We start from the raw sequence: 21072 nt of genomic DNA on the forward strand, positions 1-21072 counted from the left end.
AGTAGGATGATTAAATATTAAATACAGATATCAAGAGAGAAAAAACTCAATGTATGTGCATTTTGCGATATCTCATGATAAAAGAAGTATAAAAAACTGACTGGGATTAAAGCATGCACTCTTATGGAATATGGCATAAATTATTCTATAAATCAATTATGAAAGTACAGAATTTTTCTAAGGACTTTAAAGTACGCAAAAAATACCATGAATATATAGGAAACGTATCGATTAAATTGATTGAAAATACCAAGTTTTTAAACCATTTTGCGTATTACGAGTTAAGAACTCGACGAAATGTAAAGGGTGCATTAAATTATCCTTTGAAACATTTACACGAATCTCAATTTTGAAAATTTTACCTTAGAATTGTCTCAGCGGTAGTGTTTTTATACTGGAGATCTACTCTATACACTCTCAAAACAAACTTGGCTAATTAAACTTTGAGAGGCAGTCGTTGACAAAACAGTAACGCTTTATACGTAAGTTGGTGATAAATAACTAGTCATGACATCATAAGTATTACGATTATATTAAGATTCATAACGGCAGGGAATAAAACTTTTTATTTTCTCCATTATGCCCGAGATGGCAATATGAAGAAAATCAAGAGGTCTATTAGTGTTATTTAGAGGTTTATTCAAAATGTCATCTAGGGCATTATGAAGAACATAAAGAAGTTTATAAGAATATAAAGAGATATTATGCTATGCCATGATGGCAACAAGTCGACATATGTGGATTCAATACGTTGAATATGGACTGAATGTATTTTCAGTTCTTTGGATGACAGCCGCAGTTTTAACATGCACATGGAAAAGATATACGACCGCACGAGAGGGAATTTTGGGCCCTCTTAACTTAATCCTAAAGATATTTGCCGCTGAATGAACGGCCGAAGATTCTCTCACACTGCACATGATGATATATCTCCCGAACCGGCGGGCGCCGCGGCGCCAAGACGATTCGGCGCGCCGAATCGTCTTGGTCCGATGACCAATTGTGCAACCCGATATCGCTCCGAACGTCCGTCAGTAACTCAATTAATAGTTGCCGTAAAATGCGATAGTAGTACGATTTTGTCATCGAGCATTATTCCGGCATAAAAATTCTTGACGTCACGCGGTCGTAAAAATCCACTCATTGCCTTCCATAATCTCCCGCTTATGGGGAAGCTCAAACCTCGGGGAAAAATTATCGCCCTTAAATGCTGTGGTGAAAAGGGTATTAAAAGCATTTTATGGGCCATAACTCGCATGCTCTAATCACGTGCGACCCTTTCGCTCGGAAATTAACCCGTATCGCTGCTCTGACCCCAGCGACGCTGACGGACCCCTCCTCTTTCCCCCGCAAAGACGGAAATTCGGCCTCCCCCTCCTTCTCCTCCTTCCCATCCTTCCCCCCGTCCCTCCCTCACCATCGCTACAGCGAGAGGTCGCCGAAATAAGTGCGCTCAGTGCTCGGCAAATAATCACGGCTCTATGTGAACGAGATCGAAGAGAGGAAAATACAGTGCTATATGGATGCCTCAAACCAACCTAAATGGATCAGATCATTAGTTGAAAATATCTTAGTTAGTATAATAGTTTAAAAAATATTTATTTTACCGCGTGAGCGATGAGGTAGTCCTTAGAAGACAAGGAAGAGAATATTAACCTTGTGAAAACCTTAATAAGAAGGCGACATAACGCAATCGACCATCTAACGAGGAATAGTGGCCTGATGATGCAATCTTCGAGGGACAAGTGGATGGTAAGAACGGAAAAAGAAGACCTAGAATGGATTGTATGAAACATAGAAAGAGGGACGTAAAAGAGAAGAAATGCGTAATTGTGAAAATATTAGTTAATTGAAGAATGCAGTAGTTAGCTGCTTCAAACCAATCTTAGGATTGTAGACCAGTGATAATTATGATGATCGTATTGTCTATATTTCTTGGAAATGGGTTGAAAAAAATCACAAACTAAGGATGAAATCCTTTTATATTAAATAACCTGATCGAAGTTCTCTTCAGTTTCCATCCAGGCCACGATTTTGGCTCTTGTCAAGGTTTCTATGGCTATCTGGGCTGATGAAGTTGGCAGCGATAACAATGAAGACGTCGGCAACAGTCAGTTTTGAACCAGGGATCCTTCGATAAGTGGTCCAACGCCCAATCAAAAGGCCACAAAGCACCCTGGTAAAATTAAGGACCTCTAACTATTATCTCATCTCCCAGAAATTTTTCTAATTTCCCACAATACAACGTGAAATAAAGGCAATTTTGAATAGAAAAGCATTTCCTTCGATCATACACATTTCGGCACATCCTAAATTTATTAAAAATTTCTCTTTCTCACAATAAAATATGAACAAAGACTGTAACTTCATTTTGTAACTATATTTGTGTTACTACATTTTATCATGCATATTTCACATGTCCACCATGTCTACCCTGAAACGATATAATACGTTCTCTCTCACGTTTATAAATAGTGTCTAGGAAAGTGTTTAACGAAAATTAAATACGAGAACAGAGAGACCTGTTCAAGTCACTTCCTTTGATTTTTTTCCATTGGAAAAGCGTAGCTAACAGCTGAAAATGTCTTTCAAAATGCATCAACGTTAAAAATAAGCCGTCCCAGCGCAATTCAGAATGGCTGCCTGGCGAGGGTACTGTTCGCACGACATTCTCGCATTAGTAGTCCCCAGAGAGACCAGTCCAATACCCCTCATGGCGGTTGTGGTTAAACCACCGCTCATTCCCTGGTTGACAGGCTTCTGAAAACTTCATCCCACTTGGGCGTTATGTGACTGAAAGGGATCCTCGTGCATCGTTCATCACTGTCAAAACCACTCTGGACGACGGAGGCGTAATTCATTAAAATAAGCTGCTTCAATGTTATCTGAGCACTCATCACAGCTCTAGTTTATGAGACAACGAATAACTGTAAGTTTGTATACAAGTTAATAATGGAGATGATGGGGACTTCGTGCGTTTAACATGGGCGTACCCAGTGAGGGGCAGGAGGGGGCAGCTCCCCCCCCCCCCCCCACCTAGAAGCAAAAATAACAATCCGCAAGGAAAATAATATTTTTTCAAGCAAATAATTTTAAAAACTAATAAAGAGATGTTTCAGTTTCTTTAAAATGTTAGTTTCATTCACCTTTTCCATGCTTAAATCTTACCTATAACTTGAACAACCATGGTTTGCCCCCCCCCCAACCCCCCAGTTTTGATCCCGGGTACGCCCTTGGCATTTAAGACAATATTTTTGCATTTTAGTCCCGAGAGTTTAGCTTTTATGCAAGTAAATTGTGTCAAAATGTATCTGAATTCAAAAACTGTCACCATATTCATCATAATTATAAAATAAAATTTTTAAAATCTATAGATCACAATATTGCATAAAATATCAATGAAATCATTACAATTCATTCGATGAAGCTTTTTAAAGGCATGTAATGTAAGAATTCTGCCATATATTCCCTTTCTCTCACTGAACTAATATACCGGAACTCGATTGACGTCAGCAAATTGTTTAATTTGGGCGTCGACTTTCGCAGACATTTTGAACTTATGGGAGAAAGGCTGAATGGGAAAGATTTTGCTTTGTTAGAATTTTTATCTTCCCATCCATCGACAAAGTTCTTAGTGAATTGCGATTTAGGGTATGATTTATTGACCCATTTCAAGGACAATAATTTAATGAAAATGATAGTAACATATCGTCAGCGCCGGATCCAGGATTGGGACAAAGGAGGCGGGGTGGGAGGCCTTGGGGGCAGTAACAGATACAGAAAAAACTCAAAGATATTTTGAGCTATCTATATTTTTATCGTAATCAAAAAATAATCAAGTTGCATGCAAAGTTCAAGTTAGTTTTATAAACACTGATTATACGCATATAAAATATAATGCTATCTTATGATATAAAAAGTGGCAATAGGGGTGTTAACCTCAAACGAAATTACCCATTTAAGTAGATGCTAACGGTGAGTTTTGGCTAACAATTCACATTGGTGAAAACTTTTCTGCAATAGGTGCATTACATTTTCTTTGGTGCTCCGTTGAAATTTGTGCGTCTTTGAAACGGCCAGTTTCGGCGGGAAGTCAGGCTCGAATGGCTGTGACGTCACACACAGCTACTTCGCTGACTGCACGCTTTCGGTGAACGCCGTTATCCGTGCCGTGCTTGAATTTGTGGATGCCGTGGTGAGAAATGCCTTCGGATTGTGGCTTTGTGAGGGCTAATTCTACTACCCCACCTAAAATGAGTGCTCTGATGCTCATTTTTTATCATGAATAAGAAGAGGTCAAGTCAAGAAAAAAATCTAAATACGCAGTAATGACATTTTTAGCGCTCCGGAAATTCAAGGAGTCAAGCAGGCAAGTTAGGAGTCAATGCATATTAATTATGATAGCACTGTTAAATATGTTAATCGTACTTATGAGTATATTTTCCATCAAATATTTAATTTTGTTACGATTTACTCAGCCCTGGCTTCCATTTTTATTCGAATTATCCCCTAGTAAACGCTGAAATGGTTCTCGAGGGGTACATTTCATATTATAACACAAATCCCTGTCACGCAATGCTCGTTTTTTAGTTTTAAAGGCTTTTGATAATTTATAGCCTATAAAAACTTAGGTGACATAAGGAAACTATTATCATAAAATAATCACTTTTGTTCGTCTCAGATTTGTCTGAATCATGATATGGAATGGCGAATTATAGTAAATATTTATTATTGCGAATGTTACTGTAAGGCCCCTTGCACACGCACCGATTTTGGACGGCCGGTAAAATACCGGCCGATATTTTACCGGTGAAGCGCTGCTTGCACACACGCTGGATTTTCACAGGTCAAAAGATAAGTTGCTTAGTTGTTGACCTGGCGCAGGGGATCCGCAGTGGCATTGGCCGGTAGCTAACAGACTTTTTACCGGTGCCGGTGCGCGGTCGGTCAGTGTGCAAGCTCCCATACCCTTCCATTGTTCACCATTGGAATGTTGACGGCCGTCCAAAATCGGCGTGTGCTATGGGTCTAAGGGTTGATAACTATTTCAGCGCTGCCAGAAAAGAATACGGCGATGCAGCAGTTTGCTATATCCAACTTAAAAGAGAATAATATATACACTATGAAAGGGAGAGTTTGTCCAGAGCACAAAATCAGAAGAAACCACAGGAAAAATAATTTTTGTCACTTATTCTTCCGCCATACCCAGAACCCAGAGGAACAAAATTTACAAATTCATTTGGTTCACAAGGTACTAAATATTTGATAGCATTACATTTTTATATTATTATACTCACTCCATGTCAAAGCTTGATTTATTGGATCAGAGGGCTTTTGAATTTGAATTTCAAAACATTCAATTATATACACTGTACATTGCTGTAATTGGCTTAAAAGACAATGGTAGATCAAGTTTGTTATGCTTCGGAAAGAATATTAAATTTTTTAAGCACTGTGAAATAAGAGGTAAAGTTGCGTGGATAGTAGAAAAACTCTTGTCTTACTGATTTGTAATTGGTCTCCTAATCTCTCCAAGCTGTCATTTAATTGAATTTTGATGATGGTGATGAAAATGTCTCTAGTGGCAATCTTAAATATTCCAGAGGGCAAATCAATGACGTACATTGGATCATTAGGTATTCCTAAGTACCTCTAGGGGTAGCTTCATTATTAAGTCAGTTATATTACTGTTTTCACCAACTCCAAAACTCTCGGCTGAGAATGTGCTCGAGAATATTTCATCAATAAACATTATGTTTGGTTACTGTGTGTCAATCTTTGGTGTATTAAAAATCTAAGACTATGTTAGCATCAATTAACTTCGGTGATCATTGAATAGTAGCATAAACATTGTTCTTAATCTTTCGTAAATTATTTCCATTCAAATAACTTAAATTAAAATTGTTTTCGTCCGTTCGACTTATTTGGGAAGACCGCAAGTAAAACAATATCACGTTAACTGACGTTGTGATGCTGGCATCTAGTATAAATTTAACACTAACATTAAAAGAATCTTCACAGCAATAATAAGATGTCTTGCCGTTGATATTTTTGGTCACCTCGCATTGCTGCAGTTAACCATTTCCTTCGCACACGAGAATTAAGAGGCACAGTAATAAAACGTTTTCCCGGATTTCTTATTGTGGTAGAATTACAAAGCGGTAGAAAGCAATATATATATACGCCTTCTTCCTAATTTCCTCCATTTTCACCCTCGTTGTTTCTTCTCTGACGCAGGATCACAGGTTTTTCGACCGGGTTGACGGCTTCCGCGAGAAGTTCGCTGTGTGTGACGTCAGCATGCCTTCGGCAACCTTCGTGCGCTCTCGGAGCGTTTGAGCCGACCCTCGGATTCCACACTTTTCGCCTAGCCTTTTTAGGATTAAATTTTTGATTAGAAAAGCGCTGAAACTGTCGCCGGTATCCCCTCGGTGTGTACTTTCATTTAAGACAGTAAAAAAAAATTGGTGAACAACCCTATTGTGGATCTGCAATGTTCGGTAATGCGGGCAGTCCCGCAAGGGGGGACGCGCGCCCCCTGCGCCCCCCATAAGTCCCATAAGTATCCCCAACTGCTTTGGGGTACTCTCCCAGCATTAGTGGGGTTCGAAAAAAATTACTATTTTATCCATATAGTGAAAAGGCTATAACCCTGCTGGTCGCTAGATCCGCCACTACATATCGTATATTTTGGTCGCAAGGTACGTCCATAGAGAGCGTGCGAATCATGAGTGGTGCGAATGGTACTGACCTGCGTCTCCGTGAGGCTGAGCGACTGTGCGAGTTGTTTCCTCTCGGCACCCACCACGTAGTGGTTCTTCTCGAACGCGTGCTCCAACTTGAGAAGCTGGCTCGGGCTGAACGCCGTCCGTATCCTTTTTGGCTTCCGGAACGGTTGCAGCAGGAAACCAGGGATGTCCGGACCTGAGAAGAAATTGAGACAATTAGTTAAATACGGAAGAAAAACAAACGATATCAAAGATGAAAAGTAAAAAATAGTAGTGATAGGAGTTAAAAAATATTTTTTGTTTTAAGCCCGTTTTTTCTTGCCTTCACTCGCCCTTTGGTAAGGATTTAGTTCAAAACAGTTTTGGCCAGGACATCAGAACACGGTTTTTCAAGCGCCTCATAGTGGAGCATTAAAAAATAGCAAAAGAAATTGCAAATACTCAGTCAAAAGTGTACCTCTTAAAGTATTACCTAAATGCTTGGTAGTAAAAACTAAACATTATAGCTTCCAGAAATTTGTGATATGAAAAATAGGTGGAGGGAAAAATCACAAAATGTTGCTTGACTGGAGCAACATACAAATGGTTAAGTCACATAATATTTTAACAAGAATAGCTATTACCACTTCCCTATTACTTTTAATGTTCATGAACGTGATTGCCATTTTATTTCATGGTGGTATTGACCTCAAGGAGATCTTAGAAGTTTCCCCCACTAATGTTTTTGTCGCCTTGACTCGCATTTGAGGAGGCATATATAGTGCATAAAATAATAAAATGTAAAATAAAGCGATAATAAACATTTTTACGGCAATTCACTGCAATATTTTTATGCTAGTGGTCATTATATCAATTGCCGTCCACAACGAGGTCCGCGCGGGAGGTCTCCAATGACGTTAAGGGTGTCGAGGGCAATATCTTTGTACCGCTTCCCTCCATCAACTCTAATCTCGCAAATGGCGATAAAATTGTCGATTTAAGGCGAATAAAAATCTCAAAATTGGCCGAATTTCTCACCCCTCTCTTACGCTTAATGGCCTTTTCGAAACGCCTCCGTCCTTGTCCTCCATATCATTGACGTTAATTCACCCATCGTTTTGAAATTTGCGTCCACAGATCTTAATGTCCCAACGCCCATGGTGGTCTACGTCGCAACTTGCCCGAAAATAAAAGAGCGCGTGATCGACTCGCAGACAGCAATAAATAGGGTATTGTGATCCATACGACAATCCTTGGCGTGAGTTATGCATTTTTTGTCATCTGAGGGCTGCATTAAAAATTTCCAACGACTGATGTTCATTATACTCATTCTTAGGAATTATTCCATGGGGTTTCCACTCCTCATAACGTAGATAGGTACCATACAAACCACTGAAAATGAAATCAAAGGTATTACTATGTAATGACTAGCTCTTACTGGAGTAGTGCATTACGGTGCCTATGCATTTAAAGAACCGAAACGCAACAACTTCGGCGTAAGTTTTCTATAGTGTAAACTTAGTTTAAGGCATTGCCTAAGAGGAGTTAAGCATTTGAGGACGCTGAAAGTACAAAAACAGAGTTATTTGTTGACTTTTAATCTTATTTTTTCTGGAATTTGTGCTTGAAGACACCAAACATTATTAGGCCCCTCATCTTAAATATTAAATTCTTCCAGGCTTCAGAAATTTTTAAAGTGCTGGAGATTTATCTGTTGACGCGGAGAAATATCCCGAATAAGAAGCAATTTAATACACTTCATCCAGGCCCATGTTGGACCCCTTCACAGGGCGGTGCATGGCCATGGCCAGAGAGCGCCAGCACTATGCATGAGGATGACTACCGGGGGGCACCAAAGATTTCCAAGCTGGAGGTCGCACCGGGATATGTTCCGGTTCTCGGCGGCCCAGCACGGGCCTGATTTCATCGGTTGATAAACAAACTGAACTACTAATTCTGCTGGATGACAAGGTGTCCTTGCGTAATATAAAATTCAAAATTTGAGTGTACTTTCCTCTATTTGCTTTAAAAATTTTCTGCGATTTATTAATTCCTTAGAGAGACAATGATTGTTAAAATGTTCATCAGTCGAATCCATTTTCAATGAAATGAAATTAAGTATATCAAAAACATCGCTGAGCGTTCGTCATGAGGAAAGTCATTCGGTGTTTTTATTTCCACCAAAAATATAGAATTCACTTTTAGGACCTGCGATTTTAACTGCCGCCAGAAGATAACCTTCTGATGAAGTAAAAATGCCTGTAGTTAACTTTTGGACCATAACCAGACTGATCTCCTATAAAATGAAGGGCCATCCGCATTTCATCATTCGGTTGCCTCTTCTATCTAAAAATTTCCTGATTGTTTTCACGATGGAACCATTGGGATATTAAGTAGGAGTTATTATTGAATAGAGTCATAAACCTATTTTGTTGGTTCTTGCGGAAATAATTTGATACCATAAAAAAGTCCTTTCGTAATCTTACTATTTAAGGTATTTTTATACAATAAATTTTATTAAGATGGTATACAAGCCATAAGTTGCTGTAAGATTTCTTTAACAAATAGGCTTCTCGTGTTCATATTCCGTTAAGTTAATTTATCACCGGCATTCTTTGGTTGATTAATTAGGTTCAATTTTTACGGTTTTCACGTCACTTATCACTCTGAAAACGTTAGTAAACAAAGTTGCTAAAGTATCTATACAACCTCGCACGCGCAAACAAACTCAAGTCCGTCGGTTAGACCTAAAATATTCTTAAATCAATCCTTTATCTAAGAAACTGACAAAAAAATTAGCGCATACTTATTATATTTGTATTAATTATTTAGTGCACTTGTGTTTCATTTTGCTGTGTATCATCAAATAAAAATTACCAATAAACTGCAAATGCGAGATTCATTAGAGGTATTTTTTTAGCACTGATTGAGTAAAACTTATGCCATCATCTGGAAGTTACAGGGAATGTGCAAAGTGTGCACTTGCTTTTATCTGTAACAAAATGGAAGATTTCAGTTTTTAGAAAAGGTAGCTTTAAAAATTTCAGATTTTGAGTTTGGGAAAATGTTTAAAAGCGGTTGCATAACTTATGAATGCATCTAGGTTAAAAACTTCAGCCAAACAAATAAGATTTGGGTCAATAAATTCGGTCAACGGTAACTGATGCGTCTTATTAACTTTGTTTTTGGATAGATGGCGCTACAGACGAAGAATATTGGACGAACAATCTGGAAGGACAAATCAAAAGACAGTTTCTTTGTTTGAGAATGGGAAAAGTTTCCCAGCAGATTGCTCATCATTATCGAGGTGAATCCTATCTGGTGACAATGGACTCATCTTTAGTTGTGGCGAGTCCAGACGGTAGCACCCACATGGATGGCGCCACCAGACCCATTCCCTCACCCCAACCGCCGTCAAATGCGCCGGCCGACCCGCGCGCTGTCGTCACGTCCCATTCAAATGCCCCTCTGCTGAATGCGCCGCCTTGTCGCAGCACCTCAGGAGCCCGGGACGCCTTCGAGGAGCGCATTTCAATTGCTGAATTTGGGAACGGAGGCGTCATCCGTCGCACGGTGGTTCAGAATCTCTAAAAGAAGGCCTTAGAGTGTAACAAAAGCGACAAATATTTGCGCCTGTGCATTTTATTTTGTTGAATTAGTAAGCACGATACTTTTTTATATTGCTGCGTTTCATTAAATAAAAATTACATAACTGAAAATCTTACGAAGAAATTCATTGGAGGACGTAGATGTATTTTTTCTTTAATTATTTCGTAAAACTTCTTCGATCATCTGAAATTGCCAGGGAATAAGCAGAGTCTGCCTTTGCAAAAATTTATAAGCAACAAAAATGGAAGATTTTAGTTCTGAGAGAATGAGCGGCAGAGCAAAATTACCATAATTTGTATAGCATTACAGTATCACTATAAAAGCAACACCGCTGCGAGCGCGGGGCTAAACGCATGAAAAACTCTTTTTAGATAGTCTTAGGCGTGCCCCTTCACCCGAAATGTGCCACCTCCCTTGACCAACCCTCAAGGAAACACTTTTCCGGCTGCGACCTTGCATTAATATTTATAGCTATATACGAGAAACTTCACTCTAGTTAGGTGAGATAGATGTATGAGATAGAGGTGCCAGAGGGAAATATAGGGCCGATATTAAATGAACAAGGACATAGTAAATGCATCAAATCGTGTTATTTAGGTACTTAGAACTATGTTCAGGATTTGTTAAATTTTAGTTGTTAAACGCGCAATTGTGTTCAACCCTCAAATTCCACGGCTCACTTCCCCAATACCCGGATAGTAAAGAACCCCTTTACACATCCGTTCCTAAAACCTTCATTTCATTGGAGATTTCCCTCAACGCTGTCTCCTCTCCGCCATCACTAGATTTTTGCGACTCCTATGCATTCATGCATGGATACGTTTTGATTCACTGAGTCGATTTTTTTAAGTAATAAAAAGTTCATCTCGCCGTCCGTTCTTATTGAAATATTTATAAAATAATTTCTTTTATTATTCCATGGTTTCAGTACTCTTCATTAATACAGTAGCAGGAAGATCCCTCAAAAAATATTTCAACGATGCACTCAGCGCGGTTAAACCATCTGGGGTCATCCCTGGGAAATGGGAAGGAAGGTCCATTAAACAAGTGGATATGAAAAATGCCCTAAGTTTAGTTTTATCCAAATATTTGCAGATTTTTCAAAGAAATTCATATGTTTTTATGAAAACCATGCTATTTATTTGATAATCTTCCTACGTTCAGTTTCAAGACGCGCTCTCAGAAATGGAATGGATAGGGAAGGGTTTGTAGATCAATAATTGAAAAATGAGAAGGGAATACATTTTGTACATTTAGCAATATTAAGAGATTAATTAGATAGTCATCAGTATTGTGTGGAGATGTAAAATCCAGGATTGCTGGCAGAAGGTGGTGATGATGTTGAAATTAGCTTAGAATAATTCAGCCGGCAACCCAGAGAAATGAAATCCCTGTAAGATCAACCAGTGAATTTTCAAAAATTTCAATAAGTTACCATTAATTTCATCACTATGTTCCTCCAAATTTTTTAAATAATAATAATTATTATTATTATTGCAAACGTTTATTGTTGTGGACCTTTACGGTCCCAAAGACTACAGAAATTAAAATTTAGCTTGCTTTAACAATTAGAAAAATGGTAGAAATAATAATTTATTCAGAAGAACTTCAACATACACATTTAATTCAACAAAAAATAAATGGTATCTTCCATATGGCAATAACAACGTCGCTTCAATATATAACTTGACATGAAAAAAAAGAAATAGTGTTAAATGGTGCAGAATGGAATTTGATCATAATATGGTAGGGACAGTTCACAAAATATAAAAGTTTTCACAAGATATAAAATGCAACTTTATAGAGTAATTGAATGAATATTTGGTCAAATCATTAGAGGATAATAATAATATGATCACGCGTCTTTATTCTACTCTATGCCAGTAGGTACCTCGAAAAAAGGCCCTTGGACCTCTCAGTCTGTTGGCGGTGGTCTTCGGAGACGTCCCGAGAGGGGTCGCCGCGCTGCGCCGGGCGGAAGGACACAATGGGTCATTAAATGGCCATTTGGGCGCCGCTCTCATGATTGATCGGCCATCGCCTCATGAATGTGCAGCGGACGCAGGCGCCGAAACACACGCATCGCCTCCTGCATCGGAATCCGTCGAAATGCCCGTGGGACTGGGAGCGTGTATTATTAAAATCAATTGCGCAAAGTTATGAGAATGACGTGCCGAGAATAATCGTCAGTTAATTATCTCTATCTCAATAGCTAGACGATTTTTTTATTATTTAACTATTCAAAATATTTATTGCGTCCATATTCATCCCAGTGAAAACATTCGACGATATATATGAGGTGGCATTGATCGTTATATGATGGTTTTCAATATTTCACCAAAGCTCAAATATTTTTGGTAAATTTGAACGTGAAGCCTTAAAAATGTGGAGTAAAATGGAGGCCTTCTTAAACTCTGAGGATAAAATAGAAAATTTGGGTAGGCCTCAGAAATGATGGTGAGATGAAGGTCAATCTGTCAAAATTTTTACGTGAGGAACGGAAAGGGAGGGCAACTTTGATCAATTATTGATAGATTATAGGGAATAATTTCAGAAATAGCTGATAGGAGAATTGTGTGAAGAGGAAAAATACAGGTTTGCTGACGGAAGGTGGTGATGATGTTATCATTGTCTTAAGATATATCCTTACGTGCAGCTGATACTGATTGCTTTATCGATTTATGAAATCGCAGTGTATCGCAGGCTTCGGTTTCCGGTCAGCCTATTAAATTGTTCCTCTGTCACACTCACGAGGGAACTTTCGCACAGGACTAATGACGGATATTTTTCAAATCGACCGCCTAAGTAGTCTCCTTTTATTATTGCGTTAATTCCTTAATAATGGTGGGACAGTGGCGGATACGTATGAGAGGGGCGGGGAGCGACCTTTCGGGACCACCCGCATTGCCGAACATTGCAGAATCACAATTTTAACTTTTTTAAATCATAAGATCTTGTATGTGTACACATTGTGTATAATACGCTTAAATAAAACTTTATTAACTTAGCATGTGACTTGAAATTTTTTTATCATGATAAAAGTAATGGTAGCTCAAGGTATCTTTTGCGCCCCCTTGAGTTTCTTCTGTATCCTCCGCTGTGGTGGGATAGAAACTGGGAAAAATGCGATCTCAAAAGGAGTAAATTTGTTAAAAAGAAACGTTTTTCCTCCAAATTTTTTGTTTCAGTGTACAAAATTTCAAATTATTCTTATAAAAATTAGAATGCAGAACAGTAATATCATAAGAAATTTTCAATACACCCATGTTTTAGTATTAATTTGTGTTTCATGACTAAGTTAGACCCCAAAAAGTACCACCTCTGTTGGGAAACCGATGCTCATTGTCGGAAATAACGCACACATAAGCAATTATTTCACAACATAGACTGTTAGATAGTATTACAGCATAAATATCTGACTTCAAAATGAAAAAATCTTGATATATTTATCTTGCAAGTCTACGTAGCAGACCACATCAAAGGTTTCCTCTTTCCATAAGATGGAACATGATGAATTTATGGATATTAAATTAGTCGTAATTAGTATGAATCGTACCCTCCGCCATGCCGAATCTATGAATAGAATTTGGTCCACTTATAACATGTTTGCGCATTCTTGATAAGAGGTTATAATGTTCAATTGAATGGTTTGCGGCGTAACTTCGTGAAATTGCCTCATATTAGAATGAAAAAACTTTGTAAATTTCACATTAATTTTATTAACACGACCAGTTTCATCGCTGCGCGACATCATCAGCTGGTCGTGTTAATAAAATTAATGTGAAATTTACAAAGTTTTTTCATTCTAATATGAGGTTATAATGCTTTAAAATTAAGAAAAGTTTTGCATCTGGGCAAGTAGGTATATACCGGGACTCCTTGCCTGTGATGAAATTCGCAGGACATCAAGAGTTTCATCTTTTGTAACGGCAAACAGTTTTCTTAAGTTGCTTGATGAATAAATAAATGTGGAAAACGTTTGCATCTTTCTTGATAACGTGAACTTCCACGAGCTAAATTCGTCGACAATCGAGTAGGAAATAAAATGGATGATTATTATTACTATGAATGAATGAATGTTATTTTTTGCATTCTTCCGATTATTTTGCCGATAGCCTCACCCCCATCTTCTACTTACCTTTTGCCATTACCCCACCTTCTCCTCGGTGCTTCACCCACCCCTTTACTCCGTCCCCAAAGGCTCTCTGGGGTGGTGGAAGCATGGGTGGAGTGAGGCGGCGGGGAAGTGGTTTCGGTAGCAGAGGACCCCTCCTCCCTTTCCACTCGCCCATCCGGGATTACATGCACGCTGCACTGTCGACCGCTCAACCTTCCCATTACCTCGCTAAATGATTATATTCCCGACGTATATCCGCTCCAAGGAATAATGCGCGTCGTTGCCACGACCGTGTCATGAGCATTTTATTCAGTCGCCCCTGTTGGCCGACCATCGTCGTACTAAAGCGTAGTAAACACACTGTGGGCTCTCAGGAATGTCAGGATGGCTTACGACCATCATTCGGATAAGAGCAATGACCGCGGTAAGTGAGATGTGAGCGATGTGAGGCTGAACATTAATCGCTTAAATCAAGGCACTTGGTAAATGAGAGTAAGACTTATTGTGATGGACGATAAAAGATTGATACGGAGCTGAACATTTATCAGGATACACATATAAAGTTGTTTCAGGTTTGTTCTGGTGGAAATCCGGCCTCGGTGGCGGTGTACTTAAGCCCTCTCCTCCCAAACCGAAGGTTTCAGTTCGAGTCCTGACTCGGTAAGTGGTCCCTATCTAGGGCATAGATATTTGTGCTGTGTATTGCTGGTGTTGGTAACCTAATTGTAAAAGGTCGTTAGGTGCTGTTTACAGGGAAACTGGAAATAAATAAGTAATTATAATATATTGGCTAATTAAAAGTTAACTACAATTTTTCGCAAGGACTTTAACATCATTTCATGACCGCTTACCATACCTACATTTTGTATTACCTCCAATAACTTATAATTATCGACCAGGAAATTTCAAGAGAATGGCCAAGGCTGAGAATTCGGAGGAGTACCAAATCTTAAGCCAAATGCTACGTGTCTATTTAAACCGATACCTACACATGGTTTGGGTTCGGAAAATATTACGATGAAATATTTCATGCCTCACGGATAGTTGTCAATTGTCTGTGTCCGATTGCCAGTTTGCAAGAAGCATTATGCTGACTGTAATAGCGACCGATTCGTGTGTGCCTGCTGTCCGATGCACGCGACGACGATCGACAGAGGTCGAAGGGAGGCACGCGGCAAGGGCAGACGACCGCGGACGTGCTCGAAAAAGAAAAATGATGCGCAACCTTTTTCCTTTCAAATTCATCCCTCTGGCTTACTATATGCTAATGTGGTATGGGCCTATAAGAATAACATCGGTTTCTCTAAACAAAAATTCCACTGGAGTTGGCGTTAAGAGGACGAGGATGCTGACATCTCAAATGTATTACTCCACGAAGGAAGAGCGTAAAGAAACCTGGCGTGGGCATTGGCCAGGAAATGACGAAATGCACCAAAAAGATCACAGGTTGACGTCCCATCTGGTGGACGGAGTGCTGTACTTTAAAGGCCTAACATTAAACAAAGGAAAGCAGCGCGGTTCGTCAGAAACTGCTAAGGGCGTACAAACAGCGTTACCCAGATGCTAAGCGAATTGGACTGGGAGCCGCTGGAGACACGGAGGCTGCGCGTTAGGCTTAGATTGCTTGAACAATTGAACATAGATATCTTTAAGTGCGACACTGAGAACATATTATTAGAGCCCCAGTATATTTCCACGTCCAACAGGGCTCAGTCAGTGGCGTAGCCAGTAATTTTGTTCGGGGGGGGGGGGGGGGGGGGGTTCAAAACCATGGGGGAATTTTCGAAAAACAGGGTACAAAGTAGAGGGTTTCAAACTAATTTTAACAATAAACCAGATAAACAAGAACAAAATAACTGTTATTATAACGGATTCTGTACCTGATGATGTCGCCTCTGCGACGAAACCGGTCGTATTAATTAAATCGTGTGGAAAAGTACAATAACGTTTTATTATTAATTTTAACACGTTTCATTGAGGAAAAAAACTTCATTTATTAAATAAATATATTGTAAATTCATGATTCCAATATTTCCATTTCTTTTATGAAGGAAAATAATTGTTTTTTCATATTCCGGGTTGGTGGGGGGCTCCGTACCACCTGGACCCCCACCCTAACATCTCAACCGACTTCGGTCCGATATCAAAACGCTGTCAGCCTGACATTGGACCTTAAACCTTTTGCGCCCTTGATTATATATCACTTTGAATCGCGCAAATGCGATGCAAAGTGATACATAATCAAAAATACAAATATCATACCGGCATAACTAGGAAAAGGCTGATAAAATTGTGTGCCCACAAGATTAAAACAATATGCATCTGAAAATGTGATTACCTACCGAATGAAAAAGTGCCATGTAGCAAAAATGAACTCAACATAAACGTCTGATTACAATCATAAAATAGGTGTAACGATTGCACTAAATACACAAGTAATTCAATTAACCCAATAAAAACTGAGAGGCTTAAAGAAAATAAATGAATATGAACAAAATTTTCATCTACAGGACTGGATCCATCACAATCTCCAAAGTATATCAGGCCAAATTCATCTCTGAAACAGAAAATATAAATAATGGAATGAAAAGTAGTGCAATCACAAACAAAATGTAATGTCAAAATTAGCTACGCCACTGGGCTCAGTCTGCCATTGCCTTCAGGACGATTGAAGGCGATTAACAACACGCTGAAGACGATGGTAAACTACGCCATTATAATATCAGAAAACATGAACTCTTAAGGCCGCTATACACGGCGAATGATTTCATTCGCATGATCATTCAGCATGATCATGCGCATGATCATTCACCGTGTATAACGGAACAATTCGCGAGTTAACCTTCATGCGCATGATCATTCACAAGTGTGCCAGTGAAAATTAGAACATGTTCTATTTTGCTTGCATGATCCTGTGAATGATCACGTGATCATTCAGCATGGTCATTCGCACGATTATTCAGCCTGTAAAACGGTATAATATACCCGGTGGAAAACCCAAGAACCCTTCCTACTGTTGAAACCATAGTATGTTGACGTGTCTTAAAATGCTGGAATGAGTGGAAACGTTTTCTATGCTTCAGTTTTGGCACGGGCGGAAAGAGTTATCACACCGCAACACCATTTCTCTCTCCGTAGTTTTTACTGGCTCTGGGTCCCTTCCCCGCTCCCGCGTCCGATAAGCGAGAACGTGCCAGAAATGCACGGGAAGGTGCACACGGGTGATGCGCTGATTTGGCGCACAACGCCGACACCCTCCCACTACTCTCTGCGATTCTCTTGCGCCTGCCCGTACAACAAGCACCCCCCGTGGTCGGCAAAGCAGTCTCTTCTCCACGTAACACATTCGATACTGACGTAATTCCGTCCGAATACCGATCGGGAATTACCATTCCCGGAGCTCAGTCCACAAAGGCAGTCCGAGGGTGGAGACACGAATGTTACAAAAGAAGATCCTCAAATCGGCCTCTAAAAGTGTTGTCAACCACCGCGCATTTAAATGAGTTTACAGAAGTCGCCATTCGTGTCGTTAGCGAACAAATTGATCCAAGTTTCTCGGGGAAACAGTAGCGGATACAGAAAAAACTCAAGGCGGGGGCGCAAAATATATCTTGAGTTGTCTTTACTTTTATCGCAATAAAAATGATCAAGTCACAGGCAGAGTATAAAAAAAATTATTTAAAATCATTATACACGTATAAAAGACAATATCATTATGATATAAAAACAATTGTGGTTTTGCAATGTTCGGCAATACGGGCGACCCGCAAAGGGCTGGACTGTCTGTCATTGCCTTCAGGACGATTGAAGGCGATTAACAACACGCTGAAGACGATGGTAAACTACGCCATTATAATATCAGAAATATCGCCCCGCGTCCCCCATCTGTATCCGCCACTGCGGGGAAATAAGGTATAATTAGAGATGTTAAGCACAATTTAAACACATGATGATAAGATCTATCAAATTCATTACTTTTCAATGATATTCCTGGCAAAGATAACCATTATACTGCAATATATTGGGTAAAAGTGAATTATTTACTTATTATCTCAATTATCCCCGAAAAAATCACAACGGGGCATTTACTTCGTGAGTTTTAACAATTGACATTAGACAATCGCACAAATCCATGTCCTGGATAGAGGCAGCCTATCCAGGCGGAACTCGAACACGCGACCTTCGGTGTGGTTGGAGAGGACTTATCCCCGCCGCCTTCGCGTCCGACGTTTCGTCCCTATTCCTCCATTTATCGATAAATATTTGCTTGGCACCAATATTTAATCGTAGATTCGGTGACTTTCCTACATTCGATAGTCCTTCAGACATATTTGACTCTTTATAGTTTTGACCACGAGCATTGTAAAAAAAGAAGATCCTCAAGTCGTCCCCTAATATGCGTTGTCAACCACCGCGAATTTAAATGAGTTTACAGAAGTCGCCACTCGCGTCGCTAGCGGGGAAATTCATACGAGTTTCACGGGGAAATATGGTATGATTAGGGTTTTTAACATATTTCTATACACATGATGCTGTGACCCATCAAATTCATAACTTTTATTGAAATCCTTGCCATTAACCTTTTGCGGACCATTTTTTCAATTCAAATAGTCTGGTCCAAATTAATTTTTGGAAAAAATAGGAATAATTGACAGAATTCATTGGTGCCTTTTAAATGCTTTATAAAGTAAACTTCCAATGATTGTAATATTATGCTATAGGTTCAATTAAAAAGTTTATTATATAAAAATTGTCTATGTGTGACATCTCTCGAAAAATTGCCCTTGTATAATCCCCTTATATAACCTTGTGATGCTGGGCTCAACTTGACGTTGGACCTGATGCTTGCACCAGGCCTGTCGACCCATCCTCGGCGTTGGACCGACAAGGGTTAAAACATTATAATGCAAAATTTTGGAAAAAGTGGATTGCATTTCACTAATCACCACGCCGCGGACATTTTTATGAACCGATTAAAATGCGACTAAAGTGGAAACAGAAATCAGCCTTCTGTGGGAGGGAATCGGCCCTCCTCTTGCTGTCCTCCTTGGGTGAAGACTTTGCAAGTGACGCATTAAAACAAAATTGAGTGGGAATGAGGCATTTGGGGAATTTTGAAAATTCATACGATAAGGCATTCATAATTATTGAATCTGGGAGGCTTTGCATCATCATGATTGAAGAGGTGGACATCCCGGCAGTACACAATATGCAGTTCGATGTCGTTCAAAATGTTTAATGGCGATAGATATCCGTCGCAATTTAGATATGCTCATGCTCCTAAGGTTTTTAAAGTAAATAATCTACGAGTTATTGAATATTTTACTTATATATTGTACTACGTTTTTGTAAACTGGGAATAGGGCCAAAGCACGAGGAATAAACCTTATCATTACCATAAATACTATTATTATTATTTATAATTAGATAAATATATGAGAAAAAATGAGCTTATATAATATACAGCTAATATAAATTATAGGTAGACATGTGTCTGTCCTTTTCTGTAAGTTTTGGCAATGAAACATATTAATTTTCTTGACGTGACTTGTTTTTGCAGTGAAATATAAAATAAATTCACTTGCAAAAATAGTGCAAGGTGTTTCATTCTAGAATGTTGGAACTCCATGCAGTATCGGTCTCCCTTTTTTTTCGACGAATAAGTATTTTTGATATATTATCACGTCTAACTTGCTAGCTAGGCCAAATTTGCATAGCTTACATAAGTTGTTATCATCTATCCCTGCCTCCTCCTAATTTTCTTTTCTGAATTCCCGATTTCATTTACGTAGTAAAAAAATGCAAGTTCATTCATGTGCCACTTCTGCCGGTAAATATTATTAACCATTTTAAACCAACTCATTTAACAATACTGAAATGCCCGATTGTGTTAACACAATCGACAAGACTATCGTTTTCTTTAAATTAATAACTTACACTTTGTTTTTCCTCATATTTTTTTAAATGAAAATCGACCACATTTTCGGCAGTTTACGTGATCGTCAATTTAAACTTATTTATTCAAAATGTTCATCAAATTCCACATAATATCGCCGGAAACTACCAACTTTATTAAGTCCATCTACGTTTTATTCTTTAAAAGAGCGCCCTAGAATTTTCCATCGAAGATATATATTAGGCGTAATTCTATTATTATCTACTCTGAGTCGAAAAGCCCTCATAATGTGTCACCCTCCTCAGCTCCGAATTCCCGTCGACCTCCGCAGTCTACGAAGGAACGCCCGTTAAAAAAAATAAACGGATAAAAACACTCAGGATGCGTGGACCGTAAAAGTGTCAAAATCGCTGAACCGTTTGAAGGAATTGATATGGGTTTTGATAGCCCGATGTGTTTATTGAAAGAGGAAGTTCGCGTCGCGAGACGTCAACGCGCCACAGGCGGCTCGCTCGTGAGGCACTGGGGAGAGAGGTCGTAAACGTGGCAACGCCGCACACGACGTGAGAGAGAGACAACGAACGACAGCGCGCAGTGTCTTCTGTCTTTTGTCCACCCTCCATCTTATTATTCTCCCCCCACCCCTCTCCACTCGCATACTCCTTTCCCCCTCCCCCTGTTCCGTGATCAGCATTCAGTGATCTCCCTCTCTCTTTCTCTCTCCTGCCCACTCGTGATTTCGC

General features: G+C 39.3%; 1 protein-coding gene across 1 annotated transcript in view; it reads right to left on the reverse strand.

Annotated features, from left to right (window-relative positions):
• LOC124154117 (homeotic protein empty spiracles-like) overlaps nt 1-21072 on the reverse strand; it is a 137908-nt gene that overhangs the window by 61708 nt on the left and 55128 nt on the right. Inside the window, exon 2 of the mRNA XM_046527648.1 lies at nt 6752-6924. Coding sequence (XP_046383604.1) covers nt 6752-6924 — 173 coding nt within the window. The remainder of the gene's footprint in view (nt 1-6751; nt 6925-21072) is intronic.

This window comes from Ischnura elegans, chromosome 2, assembly GCF_921293095.1.
Source record: "Ischnura elegans chromosome 2, ioIscEleg1.1, whole genome shotgun sequence".
Classification (NCBI taxonomy): Eukaryota; Metazoa; Arthropoda; class Insecta; order Odonata; family Coenagrionidae; genus Ischnura; species Ischnura elegans.